At 37.6% G+C, this 26,117-nt stretch overlaps 1 protein-coding gene across 5 annotated transcripts in view; it reads right to left on the reverse strand.

The window, feature by feature from the left end:
* Positions 1-2,159: 2,159 nt before the first annotated feature.
* Positions 2,160-26,117, reverse strand: part of TGFBR1 (transforming growth factor beta receptor 1) — a 48,506-nt gene continuing 24,548 nt past the window's right edge. For 3 of the 5 annotated variants that reach the window (XM_001159299.7, XM_063787630.1, XM_063787629.1), the window contains 7 exons: positions 23,081-23,311; positions 17,743-17,973; positions 13,122-13,289; positions 10,914-11,070; positions 9,193-9,317; positions 8,019-8,149; positions 2,160-6,627 (listed from right to left, as the gene is read on the reverse strand). In XM_001159299.7, coding sequence (XP_001159299.1) covers positions 6,502-6,627; positions 8,019-8,149; positions 9,193-9,317; positions 10,914-11,070; positions 13,122-13,289; positions 17,743-17,973; positions 23,081-23,311 — 1,169 coding nt within the window. In that variant the 3' untranslated portion in view covers positions 2,160-6,501. Of the gene's footprint in view, positions 6,628-8,018; positions 8,150-9,192; positions 9,318-10,913; positions 11,071-13,121; positions 13,290-17,742; positions 17,974-23,080; positions 23,324-26,117 lie in introns of all 5 variants that reach the window. The other 2 variants (XM_009456991.5, XM_063787628.1) reach the window with 1 other exon arrangement.

Below are 26,117 nucleotides of genomic sequence, written 5' to 3' on the forward strand. Positions count from 1 at the left end.
ATGTTCCATGTGCACTAGCAAAGAGTGTGCATTCTGTTCGTGGTGGGTGGTGGCAAATGTTTGGACAATTTGGCTGACAGCATTCTTTTGTATGCCTGTGATTCTCAATTGAGTCATTCTATCAATTATTGTAGGTGTCAAAATCTCCAAATATTATTAAATTGTCCATTTCTCCTCTCAATTCTATCATTTTTCTCGTTATTTTGGGGTCCTGTTAGGTGCATATACATATGTTAACTGTTATATCTGATATATTGGCTTTTTAAAATATCCTATATTTCCAGTAATATTTCTTGTCTTAAAAGCCCACTTTACTGATATAGACATTCCAGCTCTCTTACGATTACTGTTTGCATGTTACATGTTTTTCCATACTTTCACTTTACAGCTATTGGTCTTTGAATCTACAGTGTGCCTCTGTGAACACCATATAGTTTTTTCTTTTTAAATCCATCCTGACCATCTCTACCTTTTAGCTATTTAGTCCATTCACATTTAATGAAATTATTGGCATGATTACTTATGGCTGCCATTTTGCTATTTGTTTTCCAAATGTCTATCATTTTGCTTCTCTTTCTGCCTTTTGTGTTAAATATTTCTTGGTGTACCATTTTGTTTTTTTAAATATATTTTTAAATTGATGCTTCAGTGGTTACTCCAGGCTCTACAGCATGCATTTCAATTTATTACAATCATCTTCAAATTAGGACTAATTAATTCTAATAAAATACATCTTTGTCCCAATAGAGTTCCATTTCCTACCCACTCCTTTGTTATTAATATACACTGCACCTATATTGTAAACCCAACAGTATGGTGATGTAATTACTATATAGTCTTATGCTACTGAAAGATAACTTACATTTATTTTGGTAGGCAAATATTTCCCCAAGATTCCCATTCTCTAGTTATTTAATCAAATACTAATCTTGGTACTGCAGTGAATGGACTTTGCAGGTAAAACTGAGGTTACTAAATAGGGTAATTATCCTGGATTATCCAGATGGCCCCCTGAGTAATCACATGGCCCCTTAAAATCAGAAGAGGGAAGCAGAAGCATTAGAGAGATGCAGTGGAAGAGACAGTGGAGAGATAAGGCAGAAGGGGAGATCCGAGAAAAGTGCAAGGATGATTCAACCCATTGCTGCTGGTTTTGATGATGGAGGAGGGAACCACGAGCCAAAGAATTTGAGTGGCTTCTAGAAACTGACAACAACCCCTGGCCAACCTGTCTTACAACCATATGGAGCTGAATTCTGCCAACAACCTCAATGAGCTTGGAAGCCTATTCATCCCGAGCCTGCAGAAAAGAATGTTGCCCAGCCAATGCCTTCATTTTGACCTTTTAAAATATGGAGCAGAGAACCATCTGAGCTATGCCTAGACTTCTGAATTATGGAATTCTGAGATCATAAATAGGTGTTGCTTTAAGCCAGGGCATTTGTAGTAATTTATGGCAGCTATACAATCATACAGTCTTTTCTAGTTGTACATATATCCACCATTTCTGGTGCTCTTCATTTCATCCTGTGGATTCAGGTTACCATCTGGTGTCATTTATTTTCTGTGTGAAGGATTTAGTATTTCTTGTAAGGCAGACGTCCATAGGCAACAAATTGTCTTAGTATGTCTGGGAATGTCTTTAATTTCACTTTTTTTCCAACTTTCAACAAAAGCTTCATATCCTGGTGATGTCTTTGTTATAAGGAAAAAAAAAATCCCTAAATCCAGCCTTCAAATTGAAGTAACTATCTTTAATGTGAGAGCAATCCTATTCACAAAGCCCCTCCCCAGAGTCAATCAAGGGTTTGGGGACCACATCTCATCATTTTTCCAGTTCTCTTGTAAGCCAAGTTTTCACCCCCAGGAGACTAACAAATGTGCTGACCCAAAGGCAACAGAGATCACCTGTAGACAGGTCCATCATGCCCCACTGGAAGACCCACACCCCTAAGCATGTGGAGAAAAGCCCCCAGGCACAGAGACACACCTGCAGACAGGAGGGCACTCCCCGAACACGCCATAATATTGTAACTTGCACTAGGCAGGGCTTCTAAAGACTCTTGTAACTCAAAGGTTCTAGTTGCCATCTACAGCAACTACATATGGCATGACTCATTCCAACATATACACTTTATTTTAAAATATGCCACTGGCACTTGGGAAAAATGTAATTTATTTGCACTGCTTCCATTCTTCTACTGTAGTGTTAGGACTTAACATAAGCATCACTCTTCTATTTCCTATTTACATTCTTTTGGAATATTACTACAAATACAATATACAATTTAAAAAAACTTATGGGGAAACACAGCTTATGTTTTTTTCTCCTTTTTACAGGCTTCTCAGTATCATTCGACTTAAATGGAAATTTATATGGACATTTTCTGTACATATCTTAAAGGGCAGAGATTACACTGATAAAGCCTAAAGAATCCTGCACAAATACAACACAGAAAACAGAAAGTACAGATGATGTTATTTGGGGTACAAATATAAACAATACAGTACCATTTGAGTAACTGAGCAACATAATACCCATACTTTATAGAAATAAAACTGCAAACCTGGAGAATGCTCTGACAAATATTAAACATTATATACACAATGAGGTAAATGTACCTTGGTCTCTTGAGAGGTAATTTAAGTTTAAAGCAATTGACATTTTGAAGCATCTCCTTAACATATGAAGAAATATCAAACACCCTATTCCGTTGGCACAACGTGAAAAAGGGGTATCAAAACATGATTCATGATATTCAGTTCACAAATCTTGTTAAAAAATAAAAACAAATTCACTGAAGTTCCTTTTAAGTTGTAATAAACAGGTTGAATGTTATTAATCATATTTTTAAAAGTTTACATTTACAAACAAGATTGCATAATGGGATTGAAAAGTTTAATGTACTGACAATCATCATAATGTCCTAGAAGTCCAGCACTCTTGAGAGGGCCCATGGGTATTCCAGTAATCCAAAACAGAGACAAGAAGCTGCAGTACATGTCCAAAGATAATCCTTAGTATCTCAAAATATCTGAGTTGGCATTTTCTGCCAAAGTGTTAACAGAACCATTTTTTGGAATCACTACCATTTGGAGCCAGAACACTGCCATGGTCAAGAAACAGTTGACTTACGATTCTTCCAGTGCAAGAATAAAAATAAGCTTTTGATGATGTGTCTAATGGGATAGTGATTTTGTTGTGCACTCTTAACGATCTCTTTGCCATCTTGTTTTAATCTGACAGTTCTCAGACATAGAGAAAAAAGGTAACTCATGCATGTACTACAAAATCGCCAAGTGACCACTTACATTTTGTAATAAAACCTGAAATCTGGGATTCTTGATGGCCATGGCACTGTACACCAACTCAAGGCACTTCTTGAGCACTATCATTATTACAGCAGAATTACAGGCTCAGCTCTTCAGACCTTACCCTGTCTTATAGGAGATACAACTGGCCACTGTTTCTGGCACAACTCCACTGCCACAGGAGCCACCTTGCTGCCATCCCACTCCTCATCCATGGCTGAAGTCAAAGCAGGGGCATCCCAAGCCTCATCTGCTCAATCTCCAAACTTGGAGACCCCTCCCTTCCACCTCTAATGACTGAAGGAAATGGAAGTGGGTCCCACAACTTCCATCAGCCGTTTTACTCTAGGTCTCCAGAGCAGCTCTTCAGTCAAACGGCTGTGGGGGAGGCAATGGTCTCTGCGTCAGGGACCAGCAAGCAGGAGAGCAGGTTGCAAGAAACAGCTGGAGACAGAAAGGATGGACCAGGGATGTCTATGCCCCACTAAGTCGTATTTCCCCCATCCCCATTTCTCCTGGCTACTGACAAAATGAATATGGACGCACAATTTACCAGAAGATGTTTTAGCCACGTTGAATCTTGGAAGGTGAGCATCCTAGGGTGGGCAGTATAAACAACTGTGTTTTTAAATGACAAAATTATTACTCTAATCAAATTTATCTGCAGTTATCGACAGTAATCATGATCCATCCCACCTTTTAAGTTTCTTTCATTTTCAATATCAGCCAATTGTGGTTTATCAAACCATCCCTAGCCAAAAAAGGAATTAACTGCAGTAATACGTAAAGTCAATTTAGAACTAAACTCCAACTTTAAAAAAATTCCCTGATTCATCAAAAGTACATTTTATCCACTTAGGTAAGAAAAGTATAATTGTAACTCAATCTTTGATTCAATAAAAAATATCTTCAGCAAAAGTGGATAACCTTACATGAAAGTGAGAAATCATGTATTACAACTTTAAATCAGACAACTTTTGGTATATTCTTAAAATTATATAAAAATAGTTTTAGTGATAAAATGCATTGGTCCCCTGGATTTCATAAAGCAGATCTGGTAGGCTTAGAAATGGCCCAAAAACAAACAAACAAACAAAAAAACCCCCACAAAAAAAGTACCTGATCACAGAATTAGAGATTATTATTAAACAAGTAATACAACACAACTATAAAAACAAACCTCTCAAACTCATTCATTTGCTTCAATGAAATTATGGTAACTACAGAAAAAAACTCAACTTTGTAGTCAAAATAGTAACCTCTAAGCATTTTTCCCATGATGTTTTTAAACACATGAAATTGACACTAAATTCCTATGTAATATGTCACTCATTCTAAAATTACTTTGGTTTTAAGATCAAATAGTCTTTCAAATTTATTCTACGTATAAGAGATAAGACATTATCAGAATGCAACTCATTCAGTGTAAATGGCCACTTTCTCTTCCTGACCAAAATACTGTATGGGTTACTCTGACCCCGTATCGGGGAACTGATAGCACTATAAAGTCGAAGTCTTGCCTCAGAGCTATGATAGTTTTTTCTCCCCTCAGAATAAGATCACAGTGATAAAAGGACTTCGAAAACTGTAAAAGCCCTGCAGAGACTTCATAGCATTGGAAGTAAAAACCAGTTATTATAAGCTAGTTTCAACTTAATGTAAGAAGACCATGACAAGTTTGCTTTCAATATTTGACCAAAGACATCTGTAAATGGAGAAAAACCTATACTCAGAATGTTCTTTAGCTACCACCTCTCCCAAGTAACAAGGGTGCACTGAATGCATTACATAAATTACATGTAAGCAGTTGCAATGTACGCACACATAAGGAAACACTGAATTAAAAGCTGCCTTCCTCAAAGTGTAGTGAGACCTCAAAACCACACTAGCTCTAACCTCAGTTACAAAGACAGAGGATCCACCGAACGTTTACTCCTATATACATAACAAATGTGACTTTCTTGCACATCTGTTATCTATTCAAATTATTAACTACCTTCGCCTTCCTAGAAAAAGGCCTATTATTTAATATTAACCATATTCTAATTTTAAATGTAATTCATGTCTTAAAAAATAACACTGTCTTTGAACAGATAAAGAAAAAAATGGCTTACAGAATACCACATAACTTTTCACAAGCAGCTAGACAAACTTTCCCTTTTAGAAAAATTAGTCTGTATGCTACAAATATTAAAGTACTATAAGCATCTAGAGTGCCACTTGATTTTTTAAAAGTATACTTAGACAACACAATTAAAATGCAAAAGCTTGATGTGAGAATATTCAAACATGACCATGCTAACAATTTACTAATTAATGCCACTTCATTTCTTTAGTGGCTTAAGCACATTTTGGTAGGAGAAAGGCATTTTCCAAATAGAATACCAAATGACATACCACAAAAACCCTTCCAAAAACAAAACAGAAAAAGTTTGGGTTACCCAGATAAATAAGCTTTTTGAATTCAAACACTATAGGTTTTAACATAGAGACTTTCAGCAATTCTACTCATTTCCATTAGAAAGACACAGAAGTGGCACTTACTGGTATAGTACAATCCCATTTTGAAGGCATGTAATGTTCTGAATAAGTGAAGGAACAATAATAGTATACAAAATACAATTGCATAAATTATGTTCCTCACTACTATATGAGGTCATTTTTAGACTCAAGATAAGAGTTTTATAAGTGTTAGTTTTAAGATCCTGAAAAACTATAGAACAGTACATTCAAAGTCTGAATCAAGGAAACTCTAGTGGTTCAGAATCCTCTGAGAATGTACTAACCAGGAGTAAATCACTTTCTTTAGTAATAAGACATGTTTCATTGTAATTCAGCAATCCAACTCCTTTGCCCTTAAAGATGATCTCCAGCACAGCAGAGTTACCTAAAGTTAAGACCAGCAATCATCTTTTTAAAAAACAAGTTTTGTTAATAAAAAATAAAGGTAGACTACACAACATTTTCTGTCCTGGGAAAGAAGCGTTCATAGTGCACAGAAAGGACCCACATGGCTGTTTCCTGGGTCCAAAGAAATCCTGGGAAGTTTTTAATTGACTTTATTACACTGCTGCAAAAGGAAGCAATATCCTTCTGTTCCCTCTCAGTGAGGTAGAACAATTGACCTCCCAAATTAAAACCCAGGAGCAGATCTGAAGAAAAAAGGAGAGTTCAGGCAAAGCTGTAGAATTACATTTTGATGCCTTCCTGTTGACTGAGTTGCGATAATGTTTTCTTAATCCGCAATGCTGTAAGCCTAGCTGCTCCATTGGCATACCAACATTCTCTCATAATTTTAGCCATTACTCTCAAGGCCTACAAGAAAATATAAAAAAAAAAATTAATGCATGCACCATTTTCCATTGGTCTGGATAAGAATTTTTACGTGTAAATTTTCTTTTTAAATGACATATACACTTGTTATTGTTTAAGCATTATTTGTAATAGCAAATGAGTAGAAATTACATAAATTTCCATCAATAGGGTACTGGTGCCAGTGCTGGAAAGCAGGTGGACAAAGAGTGACTCACTTAGCAAACCTGAAAAGGCCGAATCCTAAACCAGAGCTGGGCAAAGCAAAGAAGAAATCTGACCTCACACTGAAATTTTAAGTTTGTACTTTGAAGTATTCACATCAAATTTTTCTTTTTTTTTTTTTTGAGACAGGGTCTCACTCTGCCGCCCAAAGTGGAATGCAATGGCATGCCCTCAGCTCACTGCAGCCTTGACCTCCCAGGCTCCAGCAATCCTCCCACTTCAGCCTCCCAAGTAGATCAAATTTCTAAAAGACAAAATCTAGCAGCACTCTCATTTATTAAACTATGTCACATGCAAATTCCTTAAGCATGCTGAAATACATTTTATTTATTTGGGCCTGGAGATGTGATTTTGTTGGAGGTAGCAAGCTCTCTTGCTTATCAGAGGTTCTGCTGAGTCCTACAATAGTTTAAGACGTAAAATCAACTACTGAACTGAACAGCTTTTTATAGCCTTTTTAAGCTACAAATCTTCAAACCTGGAGGAATATGCTCTGCTTCACCAATATTGTAATAGTAACAGCTAGCAATTAAGGAGAGGTTAAATAAAATTCATCTTACGAATCTTTAAATTTACAATTACAAAAACGTTTCTAAAACTTTTTGTTAGAGCTGAAGTTGAGAAGCTCAGATACTGCTGGAAAAAAGCATTTTCCCTAAATTCCTGGTTAACGGTTATCTGGGCAATCAGATGAATAAAATGGAAAATCATTTGAAACACCTTTGTAATCACCTTATCTGAGTTCCTCACCTTACAAAGGGATATTAAAGTCCAGAGAACTAAAGTGATTTGTTCAAAGTCAGACCCTTGAAATGGTAGCCAGGCTGGTCTAGAATACAGGTCTCCTCATTCATGTCCAGTAACTGTCTAGTATTCTGGGTTGCCCTGGCTGAAGGGAGGCATTCATTTAAAAATACGTGCCTTAGTTCGCCCGGCAGATCTAAACTATGTTCTGATACACTAAAGGCCACTGCAAATGTTCCATGGCCCTTTCAATGTGCTTACAATTGAATATGAAAACCAAATTATTCTGTTTTTAAACATTGGTTTGACTGCTATGAAAAAGAAAATTCTTAAAGAAAAGTTTTCCTTAAAGAAAAGTAGCAAACTTTTGCTTACTAAGCAGAAGCAGTTTAGAAAATTGCCTAATATCAAAAAGAAATACTCACTTCACAGCTCTGCCATCTGTTTGGGATATTTGGCCTTAACTTCTGTTCACAAACAACTTTTCTCATTTCTTCAACTGATGGGTCAGAAGGTACAAGATCATAATAAGGCAGTTGGTAATCTTCATGAATTCCTGTATCAGTTTAAAAAAAATTAAATTTTGATGAATTTATTCAGCTAATGCCAAGGCATTAAAAGATCACCTGAGAGACCTATTACAGTGTTTCATTACTAAAGTAGGTATGTGGAACAGAGATTACAGCTTTCTCTATCTCATCCACATCTGTATCCACAAGCCACTTCCCTGAGTTGATAGTCCACCCACACCTTGAAACTAAGTATTGCCATGAGATCAATAAAGCCTATTTGAAATGACAGTAAACTATGAGCTGTGATGACCAGATTGACATTTTCCCCTAGAACCCTATTGTGCAGCAAATGAGTTTCTATTCTGTAAGTGCGCAGGCTCTCACTTGCACAGGGATATATATACCTTATCAGTGAGACTTGAATCTTATGAGGCAAGTTTAAGGTGCCAAGTCCCTTTCTCTACTTGCATCTGTCAATAATATATCCTATTTACTACAATACAGAGAATACTCTGTCCCTCACTGCTTCAAAAACCTAAGGCACTAGGTCTCAGCCAAGTCTAGGTCCCCAAGCCTAAGAGACTGTTTCCTGAGTAAACATTAAAAGTACTCCATCTAAAAAGCTAGAAGTTAAAACAAACTAACTCTAGAAAACAACACAATGGTAACATAATTGTATTCTGTGTATGTAATTGTAACTATCAAGTTGGAGAAAATAACCACAATCTCAAAGAAAAAAAATAAGTTTGACACCCAGGTACATGCTAGAAACAGCTTCCTAGGTGAGCCTCTCAAGCAGCTGTCCATTCTAAAGAACTATATTCCAATATAACAAGGGGTTGGGTTCTGATGAGTCTCCAGATTCAAATGGAAACAGGAAGAGAATACACTAGGCTAGAGCTGTGCATGTGCACACCATGGCACTGTCCCCTCCCAAAGGTTTCATCGCCTTTGTTTTCTCTGGCACTCGGTGACATCCTGTTTCAGATAATGGACTGTACATAATTTCATTCAATTAAAACAAGAAGACAATTCTTGAACAACTTCTGCTCATGACAAACTATTGGGGGAGAGGAGAGCAATTTACCACCAATGGAACATCGTCGAGCAATTTCCCAGAATACTAAGCCCATTGCATAGATGTCAGCACGTTTGAAGGATTCAAAATGTTTCATATTTATGGAATCATCGAGAACTTCAGGGGCCATGTACCTAAAAAAAATTTGCAAAAAGAACTTTGAAAATCATCCCCTTACTGCCACATTTGGATGAACATCCTTTCAGACATTTCTTTATACATAGACATATGTACACAATATTACATAACAAATATTAGACTCAAGAAAAATATTAAATATCCACACTGGTTTGCACATTAATGATGTCAACTAAATCCCACAAAATGCTAAAATAGCAGTTTCACGCTATCTGCCTCATGATCTTGGTTTCCAATGAAAGACATACATAACAATTGTGACTGTTAAAGGTGTCCTAATGTACACCACCTATACACGTACTAGGTAGAAACCATGCATTTTAATTTAGAAGTCTTCTCACTGAGGATGAAAGGAAGGGCACGAATATACTCCAGGGAAAAAAATAATAGATACAAAAGAATGCCAGTCCTCATACTGACGCTTCAAAAACCTACCAAAATTATGGGTCAGGACCCACAGAGACCTACAGCAACCACTAACAAGGACCCCTTAGCTGGTTGAGAATTGAGAGTCATCTACGGCCATACCACCCTAAACACGCCCGATCTCGTCTGATCTTGGAAGCTAAGCAGGGTCGGGCCTGGTTAGTACTTGGATGGGAAAATTGAGAGTCCCCAGGGAATCCAGAAATCTCAAAATTATACATGCAATTTGAATAGACTAATGCTGCTGGCTCTCCAGCTGTCTCCAAGGCCAAGACAGTAGTTTGAAAAAATGCTGTGACAGCTTGTGATAAGGGGTTTGGGTCAGAAATGCCCAGGTTCAAATCTCAGCTCTTCGGCTTATCATCCACATGAAGCTGGCCATATTATTTAACCTCCTCAAGGTGGTTTCCTCATCTGTGAATTAAAGGGTAATAACACCTACCTAATTAAGTTCTTTTGAAGACTCATGGACTCAACAAATATCTACTGAGGATCTACCATGTATTAGGCACTGTGATGGATGCTGGGAATACAAGGCTGCTCTCAAGCAGCTTGCACCTAATAGAATATATACGCAAATAAATAAACAGTTACAACATAATGCATAAGTGCCTCAATGGTCCCAGTTCAGTGTGCTATGACAGTCCCTAGCAGGGACTCCTAAGATTTTTGAGGACTAGAAAAAACTTCCTACGGGAAAGGTGGGTATGAGGCTGAGAAACAGTAGGGTAAAGTATGCTCCAGGAGACAGCATGTGCAAAAGTTCTAAGAAAGCAAGAAAGGCATATTTTTAGGAACTGAAATATGAAAACAGCAGGGCTAGCTACTGCACAGTATTTGAGAAGGGATTAAATGAGGTAATATACGTAAAAGACCTATTAGACGATTGGCACATAGTAGGTGCCCTATAAACGTTAGTTACTACTGTTATTATAATTAACATGCCTAATGATATTTTCTGGAAGGGCAACCTTTCATCAGCAGGCATCTTTTTAAGTCAGGTAACTCTGGCTTCAGAGCAGGCAAGACCATGAGATCTTCTTACCTGTTGGCAATCTAATAAAGTGCAAGTTTAAGCTGAGTTTCAGCAATGATATGTATATATGAAAGAGAAGGGAAAAAAGGTGATTTCAGAAGATATTAAATATAGTTGTTCAAAAGTATACCTTTTTGTTCCCACTCTGTGGTTTGGAGCAATATCAATGGTATCTGTGGCTGAATCATGTCTTACTGCCAGTCCTAAGTCTGCAATACAGCAAGTTCCATTCTTCTTTACCAAGATATTCTTTGATTTCAAATCTCTATGAGCAATGGCTGGCTTTCCTAAAGAATCAAAAATTAAACATGACTGCTTAAAAGGTAATACCAATCACAACTCACATCTTTAGGTTCAAAAGTCTCTTCTCCCAATCCAAATTATCAAAGCATTTCAGCCCACATGACCTACAATACTTACGGCATTATTAAACTCAAGTGAATCACTACACCAAAAGTCACTGAAATTATATTTCTTTAAAGAAAATGTGGACAATACCATGCTTTAAAAGATGAACAACTCAAAGACTGGGGCAAAAAAAAAGTTATCAGTTTATCTGTTGGTGCCTTATGAATTCTTTTTAAGAAACTTAGCCATAGACTGATATTCCAGCAGCCCAGGAACCAAGCATGTAGATCATCACTTCCCTATCAACTGCAATGTACTCAGTATTAAGTATATTATCTTTGATGCTAACCACTAGAAAATGTTATTAAAAAATAATAATTATAATGTGGAAAACCTGGAACCTTCATACACTGCTGGCAGGAATGTAAAATGGTTCAGGCACTTTAAGAAAACAGTATGGCAGTTCTTCAAACCATTAAATAGAGTTATCATATGATACAGTAATTCAACTCCTAGGTATATACCCAAGATAACTGAAAACATGAAACTACATACAACTTGTACACAAATGTTCACTGCAGCATTAGCTACAATGGCCAAAAGAAACAAACCAAATGTCCATCAACGAACGGATACATGACATATGCCATATCCATACACTGAAGTATTACTTAGCCATCCATCAAAATGACTGAAGTACTCATACATGCTACAACATAAATGAACCTTGAAAACATGCTAAGTGAAAGAAGCCAGTCACAAAAGACCACATATTGTATGATTCATTTATATAAAATGTGCAGAATAAGCAAATCTACAGACAAAAAGGAGCAGTTGTTGCCTAGGGCTAAGGAGTTTGGGAGGAAAGGGGAGTGACTGCTAGTGGCTACAGGGTTTCTCTTTGGAGTGAAGATATTCTAAAATTGACTGTAGTGTTTGCTGGCTGTACAACTCTGAGTATTCTAAAAACCACTGAATTTTACACTTTAAGTGGGTGAACTTTATGATGTGAATTATAACCCAATAAAACTGTTACAATCAATAATAATAATAACTACAAAGATGGAGCTAAGATGTGAACTAGCACTTATGCTGTATGTAAAGTGGGGAGTGGGGGAGCCATTGGGTTGCAAGTGGACAACTGCTAGAGCAGAGAGATATACTGGCATCTGAAATCCCACATGCACAAAAACTACAGCATACAAATGTCATAACTAAAACTTAGTATTTAATTTTTCAACTGTAAAACTATCTCATGCAGTCTCCTTATCTCAAGGTCAAATATAATTATTAGATGGCCAGATAACAGTTACATAGCATGTTGATGTTTACAAAGCACTTTCACATTTCATTTGATACTACACATAAAAATATATTCACTTGGACCTGAATTCTGAAACTGAGATCCTCAAAAATCGTAAGATTGAATGCTACTTTTAAGAACTCAAAAAAAAAAATCACAGTTTTGTTACAACGACTAGAGAATCTCTAAACAAATTTCCAGATTCCTAGCTCTACCTGAAATTTTGAACTGAAAGATAAAATGTTCTCATCTAAAAAATTTGTTTTAAATATCTCCAGTTAGGCCACCTACTGTTTTTTTTTTTTTTTTTTTTTTTTTTTTTTTTTTTTTCTGAGACAGGGTCTCTCTCTATTACCCAGGTGGGAGTGCAGTGGCATGATGTCTGCTCACTGCAGCTTCGACCTCCCAGGCTCAGGTAATCCTCCTACCTCAGCCCCCTGAGTAGCTGGGACTACAGGTACATGCCACCATGCCCGACTAATTTTTTGTATGTTGGTAGAGATGCAGTTTTCTCATGTTGCCCAGGCTGGCCATGAACTCCTGAGATCGGGCGATCTGCCCACTTCAGCCTCCCAAAGTGCTGGGATTATAGGCATGAGCCACTAGGCCCAGCCCCCACCTTCTATTTTCATAGACATTATTCATGAAAATTTAAAGCTTAAATAATAGAACTGCTTATAGAATTACCTTGGGTACCAACAATCTCCATGTGAAGATGGGCAAGACCGCTCGCCGTGGACAGAGCAAGTTTTATCATTCCTTCCACAGTAACTGTGTATCTGTTTAAGTAATCAAAAAGGGATCCATGCTCATGATAATCTGACACCAACCAGAGCTGAGTCCAAGTACCATTGTCTGTAAAACAGAATTAACATTTCGGTTGGGCTGCAGACCATTTATGATTTATTTGTTCAATGGTTATTACTTTTTACTCTCAATCCTGAGTCATACACTGCAATATAATGCCACCTTAAGTCTGTATTTCCTTCACATTTTCTTCTACATTGTTTGTTTTATACTTTTATGTACACATCCTTTAGTTCCTCAGAGTAAGCCCCTCTTCTTGAGATAAGGCAAGTATAATTAATCCCATTTAAGAGACAAAGATGGTGACTTTTTTGAGTCTTCACAGATAATTGGTATCAGAGCTGGCACTCTTAAGTGCCTAGAAAAATCTCTGGGTCGGGTTGGGTGCTCAGTGGCTGTTCCTGGAAGGAGAGAAGGTTAAAAAAAAGGAGGGAACAGAGAGGGAAGCTAGGAGGTGAGAAGTCTCCGGAGACCAGTGTGGCCACAGTGGGAATGGAAGAGTATGGGACAAAACTGAAAGTGAGTTTCAACAAGAAATGACAAGCTTTAGTGACAGATTGTGTACACAGTTCACAAAGACGCAAGACAAGATGATTATGATTCCAAGGTTGCTAGCTTAGAAAAACAGAAATAGTGATACCTCTAACACATGGGGAAGCTGAAATAGGAACTGAAATGTCAGGAGCAAAACTGGAAAAGCTGGGACTAAACTCAAACAACGAGGAACGTGGGTTCCAAAATTTCCTCTGTAAGCCAAAACACGAGTTTAAAACATGTTTTCTCATAGGAATAATGGTAAAGACACTAGCTAGGCTCCTAAGCTAGACTGGTCCACGACAATCTAATTTAACCTAGAAGTAGCTGGAAAACCACATACTTAATTAAGCCATGAAGAAAAAAAGCATTACAACATTAGGAGACAGCACAATCCAGTAAAAGATGGACGCTTAGAGTCATTCTAACCTGGTTGGAATCCACCGCCTGCCTGTTACTGACAAGGAGCCTGTTTCTCCTTTTATACAAGAATAACGTCTTACTTTGTAAGACTGTTAAGATTTAAAAAACGGAATACTAGACTCTTTAGGTAAGAAGTACATAAACTGTGCTCTTTCTTTCCCTGCTGGTTGTAAAACAAAAGAAAAAATCCATATTGACATGAAACAGCTTCTATTTTGAAGGTATTTGGTTGAAGAAGAAAACCAACTCTGATTAGAAGAGATTAAGAAAGGAATAGAAACTTTTCAGAAGATTCTGGAGGAGATTTCTGGGTACATTTAAAAGGACTTAGTATTAATTTGTTCTTCATGAACTTTATAAACTGATTCTGACCAAACTCGCACCCTTGCTTTTCCTTGATATAGGCACATCACTAGCTTATTTGCATGCCTCTTAACCATTACTGAATTTTGAAAAGCTCACAAATACAAGAAACAAAGTGGAAGACAGGCAGATGGAAGAAAGGGAAACCGCAGGTTATGGACAAGACAGAAGGAAGGTTATATGTAAGGGGCCATAAATATAAAGGGCTGCCGGGGGTGGAATTAACTAAATCAGGAGAAGATAAAGGAACTGAGGTGGAGGGGCTAGGCTCAGAGAAAGTACATTAACCCCTGACAAAGAAGAAAGAAAGGGAGTAGGGAAGAGCCAGTAGGGTCAGCTAGTTCCCATGGTGACCACCAGATGACAGCATCAGCCTGGTTAGAAGTTCAGGGCACAGACTCACCAACATTTTGTGCTGCTGTGTTTGTAACTTGGAATGTGACAAAATCCAGACCCTGGGTGAGGTTTAAGCTTTCAAATGGAGATTTGAGAGTTGCCAACATGGTAGAGTTTGAAACCATGAATGTGGCTATGTTCTTAAGGAAGAAATTACCACTTATAAAATCAGTACCTTCATATGAACCAGTGAGAAGAGTAAGAGTTGAGAAAACAAAGACAACTATGAAGAAGTAAGAAGGAACAAGGAAAGTCTAGGGTCATCAAACACAGTAAATAAAGAAAAGGTTGTTTTAAGAGTTGGGGGAGGAAATAAATGGTGTTAAAGGCAGAAATGAAAATGAGAACTAAGGATTTGGTCAGACTGATTACTATTTTTTGTTTTGTTTTGTTGTTTTTTTTTGAGACAGAGTCTCCCTGTGTCGCCCAGGCTGGAGTGCAGTGGTGCGATCTCAGCTCTGACTGCAACCTCCACCTCCCAGGTTCAAGCAATTCTCTGCCTTAGCTTCCCAAGTAGCTGGGATTATAGGCACCTGCCACCATGCCTGGCTAATTTTTTTGTATTTTTAGTAGAGATGGGGTTTCATCATCTTGGCCAGCCAGGCTGGTCTTGAACTCTTGACCTCGTGATCCACCCACCTTGGCTTCCCAAAGTGCTGGGATTACAGGCGTGAGCCACTGTGCCCTGCCTGTTTTGTTTTTAACTTAAGAGGTATTGCATTGTCAGGTGCCACTGATAATCGCTACCTACATCCATCATATACCTCACTGCCCCTGTCTTAATCAAACACTATATACCTCCACATATGATGCAACAGGATGTATATAATATCCTTAGTATGTATTTTGAGAAAACCAATAAAACTCCAATTAGGTTTAGCTTCTAAATCTAACTACCAGTTTTTAGAAAAGATAGAAGAACAAGTTAAGAGACACTATGGAAATGCAATCAGCAAAATCCAGAATGTGATAGGCCCTTCAGGATAAACAATCCAATTTCTTCAACAAATAAGCTGCGAGAGGAGAAAAAAGATGAAGGGGGGACCTAAATTTTAAGACACATAAGAGAAATATCAACTAAATATAACGTGTGGACTTAGAATCATAATTTGAATAAATAATTTTTTTAATAGGAGACAATTATAGAATTGAACCTAACTGGATATTTGATAACATTTAAAAAACTGACAATGGTAGTGTGGTTGTTTCATAAAAACATTTCCTCATCATTTGAAGATACAAATTACATTTTATAAGTGTTTACAGATGAAAACATATTGTCTGGGACCAGCTTCAAATAACACAGTTAGGGCAGAGTAGGCGGGATCAGACATCAATTATGATTGGCAGTGACCTGACAACCGTTGAAGCTGGACGATGAGGGATCACTGTAACTACTCTGCTTTTCTACATATTGGAAATTTTCTACAAATAAAAGTCAACAACAAAAAAAAGCAGTACATGCTTGTAAATAAACTTGAAAACCCAGAGAAGCTAAAAGAAAAATAATAAAAATCACCCATAATTACCAACTGAGGTTAAACACTGTTAATATTTGAATAAATAAATATTGCTAAAGTAAATGGAAGGTGGGAGAAGGAAAAAGATGACTACAGGTCTGGCCAAGCTAAGAGATAATGACAGCATTTTTTTTTTTTTTTAAATAGGAAAGCTGGGAAATACATTTGATTCAGGGGTAGGGATGACAAGAGTGGAGCTGAAACACAAGTCTCTGACAGAGGCAGTAAAAATAGGAATCGTGGGGGCTGGGCACAGTGGCTCATGCCTGTAATCCCAGCACTTTGGGAGGGCGAGGTGGGTGGATCACGAGGTCAAGAGATGGAGGCCAACCTGGCCAACATGGTGAAACCCCATCTCTACTAAAAATACAAACATTAGCTGGGCATGGTGGTGCACGCCTGTAGTCCCAGCTACTCGAGAAGCTGAGGCAGGAGAACCACTTGAACCCAGGAGGCAGAGGCTGCAGTGAGCCGAGATTGCACCACTGTACTCCAGCCTGGCTACAGAGCGAGATTCCATCTCAAAAAAAAAAAAAAAAAAAAAAGTAGGAATCATGGGCATAAAGGTATTAACGGAAGCTAAGAAAGTGGCAGCAGCACAGTCTAAGGTCACTGCTTGCAGTCCCCACTCATTCTGACTCCCTGCTGACAGGCTTCCTTCCTTCTTCAGCATCTGACCTGACGCTGGGCCTCAGGCACCAGCATGATAGGCAGAAAAGTGTCCGTACAGTTACCAATGGCAGGGTGGTTGAAGAAACAATTTATCTCTTTGAGTTTGCCAGAAGATTCATCTATTTAGCCCTTGGCAACTCAGAACACTGACAAGTTATTTTTACTCTCCCCATTAATAAGGTCAATAGTCCATATTGAAACATCCTACTGGTCAGGAAGAGACTAAAAGGAAACAGCTATCTGAGCCCTATTCTCAAAATTTTGAGCAAGTTTATATATCTTTTCTATATCATGAGTACTCTCAATAACTAACTGCCCTAAACTAAACCAACAAAGTACATGGCTTTTTAAAATAGCTCTTTTATATTTTATAAAACATTAAGAGATTTTAGGAATGCTATCAAGAGTCAAGAAAATCTTGAAGAAGTTCCTAGTTCTAAAAGTTACTAATATATTGTATTCGACTTAATGGGTCTAATCTACATGAGAGACATCTATGTCTCATCTACTTTGATGATGGTTAGTCACCATATCTGTAAAGACTTAAAGAGATCTTGTTATATATAACATAAGGAAAAGCAAATGTTACAGACCTTTATTGTCTGCTGCTATAAATCCCAGGATGTTTTCATGACGTAACATTACAGTTTGATAAATCTCTGCCTCACGGAACCACGAACGTTCTTCTCTAGAGGAGAATATCTTAACAGCAACTTCTTCTCCCCGCCACTTTCCTCTCCAAACTTCTCCAAATCGACCTTTGCCAATGCTTTCTTGTAACACAATAGTTCTCGCAATTGTTCTCTGAACAAGCAATGGTAAACCTAAAGGTAAAAATAAATAGTACTCAACACAATCAACAATATTACATGTTTCAAACATCATGATAGGCACTAATGAGTGACCCAGAAAACTGATACTTTAAGCTATCCCTTTAGGAATTTATCTCACTGGGGAGATATTATATTTGCAATAAAATAACTAATTAAAAAAGGAAAATAAGATAATAAATATAATAAAAGAATCCAGAAACTCCTGCTAGAGGGTCAAGGTAGGCTTTGTAAAAGTAAGTTGAATTTTGACTATCCCTTAAGTACGGTGGTTAGGCAGGAAGAATGTGCAGGCAAAGGTAGAGGGAAATGAATGACACATTTTTAGGGAAGCAGCTTGGGCAATCAGAGAGAGGATATATGTGGCAAAGCAGTGAGAGAGAAAGTAAGCTGTCACCAGAAGATGAAGAGTACTGAATACCAAGCTCAAAATAACCAATGAAGAGCTTTAGGTAAAAGAGGAACCTTTAAAGATTTCTGAGAAAAAGGGCCATGGCTGGAAGCAAGATAATTTTAAAATCTTATTTTAGAAAGATGAATCTCGTAACAGTTTCACTGATGGGAGGAAAAAAGGATGTGAACGCAGAAACACAGAAGTAAATTCTGGCTTTCTGATAAATCAGTAAAAATCACCACAGAAACTATTTCGAGGAAAGCAATTTACTTGCTAACAACTGGCTACATAGGCAACACTAGTATCTTGAAGAACAAGGCTAAGTAACTTACCTTGGTAATGGAGCACTGTTTTTCCACTAATGGAACTTGGCTTTCTCCAAAATATATATTTTTAAGTATTGCCATACTTACTTCATTTAAAAGGGTTTACTAACTTACCTCCAACATTTAAGTGGCACTATATGTGAGATCATCACTTAATATCCTATCCCCCATCCGGTAAGTGTCATTTTAAATTACATTGACACTAACAAAGAAAATGCCAGTGTACATCATGTTCCTCACTCATATCTTATTTATACAATCTATGTACATATAAATTGGTGTCATTTATAATCTATACTCAAAGCTGCTTACTAGATCAAATTAACCCAATGACAGTAAATGAAATTATCTGCTCTCTTTGGTTCCCTGATGTGAAATGCTTATAAATCCAAACGTTAAATCTTTAAAGCGATCAGAAGCTCTTCTTCTTAAGTTTCTCAAATGGGTCCTTTCTTCCTCTTGCTCTACCCTCCCCACCTCCTGTAAAGTAGTTAGCAGTATAACTATAAATAACTGTTTGTGTTTATAAGGAGGCTGCTAGTTAGAAACAGATCTGTCAGAAATCCTTATTTAAATCATAGAGCTCTTTCGCACTATGTATAATCAATTCTAATTATGTTGTTTAGTGTAGATACTAATTTATTACATTTTATGAAAGCCTTGTAGAGGGCCACACCACAGACTTAAAAGTACACTTAAGAGTTAATTTCAGGAGACTAATCTGGAAATTGCAAAGACAAGTAATAAAAAAGAAAAAGGAATCACAAACACAAATTCTGAAAACACCTGACAGGTTCAGGACTTGTGTAAATGGTATGGTCAAGAAAGGCCAAGAGGACGAGGAAAGGTTTTGTCTTCCCCTTTATCACTGGATTCTAGATGTCAATTAAAATTAAAAAGCAAATCTTGATCCACTGTATTATCTATATTGGGTTACTTCACATGAATAGTTGAGCATTTTTAAAAAGTTAACAATTGGCCAGGCACAGTGACTCACACCTCTAATCCCAGCACTTTAGGAGGCCGACGTGGTTGGATCACTAGAGATCAGGAGTTCAAGATCAGCCTGGCCAACATGGTGAAACCTGGTCTCTAATAAATATACAAAAATTAGCTGGGCATGGTGGTGTACACCTGTAATCCCAGCTACTCGGGAGGCTGAGGCAGGAGAATTGCTTGAACCCGGGAGGTGAAGGCTGCAGAGAGCTGAGATCCCCCCACTGCACTCCAGCCTGGGCAACAGAGTGAAACTCCGTCTCAAAAAAAAAAAAAAAAAAAAAAAAAAGTAACAATTTTCTTCTAAAGACAAAACTGAATAGGCTTAATTTAGATCTCTATATTCTCTGCTCTACTCTTCTGTACCTTTAGAACTGTTTGAGAGAAAACTTCAAAAGGGAAACAGGGACTCCACAGCTTTACATGCAGTGAACAGGAAATAAGACCCGAACAACATGCATATATTACAAGAGCTCATAAGCTGCACAAGCCATAACAAACACTGGCCTAGAAGACTCACTTTCAAAAGCTGGCACATATGCACATGTGCACACTCACACACTTGGCGTACAGCTGCCAGAACCTGGCTCTTCATTGTATTCCCTGAAGTTCCCAAGTTAAAAGCACAGTCTTTAGAGGTAGAGACAGGGCCTTTCTTTAATTATGGTCACGGTACTAAGTAATAAACATATGAATTCAGAATGTGAAATGCTTATACCTTTTCCTCAATTAATGAAAGAACTAAAAACAGAGTATTACAAACACACAGTTTACTTATTCACAGGCACTAGTCTCATGCCTAAGGTGGCATTAAGGATTTATAACGAATAGAAGGGAAACAGATGGCATTTTCTGCTATTATTCACCAGAAGATGGCTTCTGCCTGGATAGGTTTGGAGGGAATTCAGTACACAATGAACTATGACAGGCAAAGGAGGCCTTAAACTAAGTTTTGTACAATGTGGTCAACTGATACTGTATGTTAGATTTTTCCTCCAAGTATGTTTTCAATAAGAGTAACACTTGTCATTTGGACATAACTCTACAATTTACCAAGTGCTTTCATGCAAACATTTTGTCTTGCTTGAACTCACAACAATCCAATGATGTGCACAGAATCCATCACTTTCATTTTAAAGATGAAATAACTCAAGCATGAGACATTGGTTAACTGCCCAAAGCCACAGAGCTAGCAAGCAATGCAGACAAGTTTTTGCAGGGTAAGGCATCAAAGGAGGGAGAGAAGCTTTCAGAGAACAGAGAGCTATGGTCCCTCATGGATCTAGAAATAAAATGGAATAAAATGGAATAAAATAAAATGGAAACAGAATTATTCCATTGTTTTTCATGTTTATATCTTAAAAGGTTAATGAAGATATTCTTATTCAGTAATCAACTGCCACCCACCCACCAATTCCTTTAATCAGTTAGGTGGGCTTATTCCACTGTGGCAAGTGGCATGAGCGCTGTGTCTTTCTGGAGTATAAGTTTAGAAACAAGAGAACAGGTTTGAGGGATTAATTCCAAATATCTGTAGCCATCCTGATTTTCTGTGACTCTGGTCCTTGATTATCACAGTTTTGAGCAGGATGACTTCCAGAATGAGCAAAATCTTTTTGAAGATCCGAACTGAGAATAAATGGGAAGTCCCAGGAAAGCTCTAAAATAACCCCTGTCCACCAGGCCTGCCTAAAGACTATCACACCTTCAGTACTAAGACTGCTTCATCTAAGTCCAAACTCTCATTGTCTTCCTTGCACAACTGTTTCAGGAATCCCTAAGCTTGCCTTCTGGGACCTGAGCTCCAGTGCGAGCCTGTGTGTGTCCTAGTAGTCAAGGAGAGAGCTCTCTTATTGAATACATATGGCCAAATTCTATAGAAGAAGAATTCAGGTAATAAAATCAGTTTCTTCATTCTTAAATGAATGGATATGCATACATACCAATATATATTCATTTCCTTAAAATAAATAGACATTTGTCATTATATGAGCTTTCTGCAACATTAGATGTGATTTTATGCTTCAGAATTATATTCTTACCCAGTCACAACTTCTGCTTTAACATTCCTTTAATATCACTCAATTATAAAATTAGTGAATTTTTTTTTTTTTTTTTTTTTTGAGATGGAGTCTCACTGTTTCCCAGGCTGGAGTGCAGTGGTGCGATCTCAGCTAACTGCAACCTCCACCTCCCAGGTTCAGGTGATTCTCCTGTCTCGGCCTCCCGAGTAGCTGGGACTACAGGCGCATGCCACTACGCCCGGCTAATTTTTTTGTATTTTTAATAAAGATGGGCTTTCACCAAAATTAGTGAAATTTTCATTATATACGCTTTACAAATTTTCACTTTATTCATGAATTTAGCCCTTATTTGAAGATGACTCATACTTTTCAAAGGATAGTACATCTCATTTAAAAGTCTTAACAAACCACTTGAAGTGTTTTTATCAACAGTATGGGTTCCATATTTTTGATGAGGAAACAGAAGCCCAAAGAGGAAACATGTTCTAACCAAGGTTATACAGCCAATCAATGACAAAGCTTGCCTTGAAACCTAGATCTATTTATTCTTCACCAAGTGTCAAATTCTAAAAACACAGGGGATAGGAGTGTTCCTCTCTTAATATTTTTCCAAACCACATGCAAGAAAAAGTAAAAGATAACCCCCTTTCAGTTTAAACATGAAGCACTGCTATGCCAAAATCCACCTTGGGATGACTCTGACAATTAGCTCATCTACTTCTGATGCCACAAATATCAACAAATAGAACTGAGAAAAGAAAACCTCATCAGGGGCCAAAACTACATTAAATAAGAAGGTGGTTAGACATTTTTCTCACGTGAGAAAATGACATAAGAGTTCATTAGTTTAATTTTAAAAAACCAGGCCTATACGAAAGACAATTTCATATAATGTTTAAAAAGCAAATAACCTTCACAATTCTGAATACATTTCTGTCATGCCTGTTTTCAAATGTAAACATCAAGCTGCTAAACAATCCTGAATAGAATGGGTTAGCTGCAGATCATGTGAATATCTTTGACCTTCAGCTTCATCTATATGAGAATAATTGTTCTTATCCTTTCTACCTCACAGTGATGAAAAGCAAATTAGATTATACAAGTGAGAACGCTTTGAAATTTATACCACCATGGAGCTGACTTACTGATTCGCTTTAACAGTTAAAGTTAAGTTCCAATCTATTTTAAACCAGCCACAGTCATATATACATCAAGCTTAAAGATTTTTATTAGGTTCAAACCTGCAATATTATTTATACTATCTCACATTCTAGCAAGTTGGCTTATTAAAAAACTAATAAAATAAGTATCGCTTAATTTTAAAAAGATGTCTTAGGAAAAAGGAGAAACAATTACGTTACCTGAGCCAGAACCTGACGTTGTCATATCATAAATTAAGTCTTTCAACGTAGTACCCTCTGAAATAAAAGGGCGATCTAATGAAGGGTCCTCTTCATTTGGCACTCGATGGTGAATGACAGTGCGGTTGTGGCAGATATAGACCATCAACATGAGTGAGATGCAGACGAAGCACACTGGTCCAGCAATGACAGCTGCCAGTTCCACAGGACCAAGGCCAGGTGATGACTTTACTGAAAAAGGGCCTCGAGTGAAATAAACATCAACAACGACAAAAACACTGTAGGTGGCAACCCCCATTTTCCTAATCCTACACAATTCCTGCAGCTGGCCACTGCCACCACTTAGCCAAAGAGCCTCATTACAGCAGTTTACAGGGCTCAAACCCAGAACAAGTGAATCAGTCTTCTCCCACTAGGCCTCCTTTTATGCACACCAGCTCTGTCAGCACCCACTTACTCCTGTATTCTTCAGCCATCATTACAAGGCCAACTGCCGCCAATATCATAGGACCTTCCCCACTTATCACATCAGGTCACTAATACCAATAACCTGTAACAATACCTATTAACATCTCCTTAAAAATCATATTTTTTTTAATGTTTGGCTTGTCTTCTTGTTCCAAGGCCAGTACATGTTCATAGCAAGAAAAACAACAACAAAAGAAAACAAAGTATCAAAACAAACAAACAAAAAAACCCCATACATCTTCATCACTTCCAAACAACTCACATTTCAATATATATCTCTCCACCAATTTTTTTTTTTTTTTGAGACAGATTTTCACTCTTGTTGCCCAGGCTGGAGTACAGTGGTATGATGTTGGCTCACTGCAACCTCCGCCTCCTGGGTTCAAGCGATTCTCCTGCCTGAGCCTCCCAAGTAGCTGGGATTACAGGCATGTGCCACCACACCTGGCTAATTTTTGTATCTTAATAGAGACAGGGTTTCACCATGTTGCTCAGGCTGGTCTCGAACCCCTAACCTCAAGTGATCCACCTACCTTGGCTTCCCAAAGTGCTGGGATTACAGGCATGAGCCATGCCCGGCCAATAGCTCCACCAATTTTTTAAAGGCAGAACATATCTTTTACTTTTTTTTTTTTCTTAACAGAGTTTGCATATATATACTTTTTATATTATCTTAACCTCCTGGACTTTTAAGTCCAGATCATTTTCTTGTAACTTCTATTAATAATTAAGATTTTCTGGTTGTTTCAGAAAATTACAATTATTTTGACATTCATCCTGAGTCTTACTGGTTTACTGCTTACCACCATTTCTTTCATATCACATCTTTCCCATTCTTAAGATCTTCAGTAGATTAATCTCTTATCATACAGAATCCTATTTCTAGTAATTTCTTTCAGGAAGAGTCCATGCGTCCTTGTACACTGAACTTAGTTGTGGCAAGAAGGCTGTTGCCTTTGTATATGAAAAATCTTGGCCTATTTCAAGAATTTTAGGTGACCGTAAAAATGTTCCATTTGCCCTTTGATATTTAAGCAGAAAATCTGAACCTGTTTTTTTTTTTTCACCTTTTACAGGTAACCAATGTTTATGTGTGTTAAATGCTTATATAATTCTTTTATTCTTGAAATTGATACTTTTTATTATGTGTGTTTGGATTAATATTTTTTCATTAATTTTGCCTGGTATTCTGTCTTCTTTATGATCTCATGCCTTTTTCTGGAATTCTGATAATAAGCATATTGGATCATCTAAATCTGTTCCCTATATCTCTTAATATGCTCACCAACTGTCTTTTCTCTGAATTGTAACACAGTTTCTTAAAACTTGTCCCAAACTTGACTATAAAATTATGGCATCCAGTCTGTTGTTCGCTCTCAATAGTGCATTTTTAAAAACATTCATCAGTTGGGCTTTTCTTCTGAAAGCAACCTTTAACAACTGTGAAATGTTCTCATTTCATAGTGAATAACTGAAAATAGACCCTGGACTGTTTGAAAGTTCTTCCCTATCATGTGGTAAACCTATTTCACAGGATGACATCTAATCTATCTAGTTCAGACTACTTCTTTTGAACTCCTAACTTTTCATTGGTAATTTTTTGCTGTTTGCTTATCCTAGAGCTGGAAATGAGAAGTTTATATATGTTCATTAGAAACATGAGAAATAAGGTGACTTCTTCACAAGGTTTTGTAAATATCTATTCAGATATTTCAAGCTCAAATGATGGAAATGGGAAATTCTGGAATTATCCTTTTCTTTGCCACATTATAACTGCAGATGCTTTCATCAAAGTCACAAAGATATTGTAGTCCGACCAACCCTTACCACAGGGGAGCTGCATTATCATGCTGAACAGGTGGAGGACTGGCCTTTTCCTTCTGCGCTACAGCAGTGCTTCCTCCTTTAATTAGCACAAGGCCTGGACCAACTTTGAGTGGAGAGTGAGCAACTGTGTCTGCTCCTTTGAGCACTGAAGCCAGGTGCTTCCTAAAAGGGAACTGAGAGTTTGCCCCCATACCCTAACCTCACCCTCCAATCCTTTGTCTAAGTTATTGGCTGGACTTTTCGATGACTAACCTTTCTTATATGGCTAGTCAATTCTTTACTAGTCTGGTGTCATCTGTACTGTAAATTGCAGAAGTTCCTCACAAGTGCTGGCATGTGGGTGGCATTCTACCATTAATCCCACTAGCATTAATACAGGTTGCCCTCATTTTTATATTCCTTTGGGATCTGGGGAAAGAGGTTAAGAGTTAAATACATGTGCTCAGACTTCCATATTAAACCGGAATCTTAAAATTAAAAAGTTTATGAAGTCTTCAAACTGCTGGTTCTGCCAGGAAATTTTATTTATTTATTATCTTTTTTTTTAGACAGAGCCTCACTCTGTCACCCAGGCTGGAGTGCAGTGGCACAATCTTGGCTCACTGCAACCTCTGCCTCCCAGGTTCAAAGATTGTTGTGCCTCAGCCACCCAAGTAGGTGGGATTACAAGCATGTGCCACCATGCCCAGCTAATTTTTGTTATTTTAGTAGAGATAGGGTTTTGCCATGTTGGCCAGGCTGG

This window comes from Pan troglodytes, chromosome 11, assembly GCF_028858775.2.
Source record: "Pan troglodytes isolate AG18354 chromosome 11, NHGRI_mPanTro3-v2.0_pri, whole genome shotgun sequence".
NCBI lineage: Eukaryota > Metazoa > Chordata > Mammalia > Primates > Hominidae > Pan > Pan troglodytes.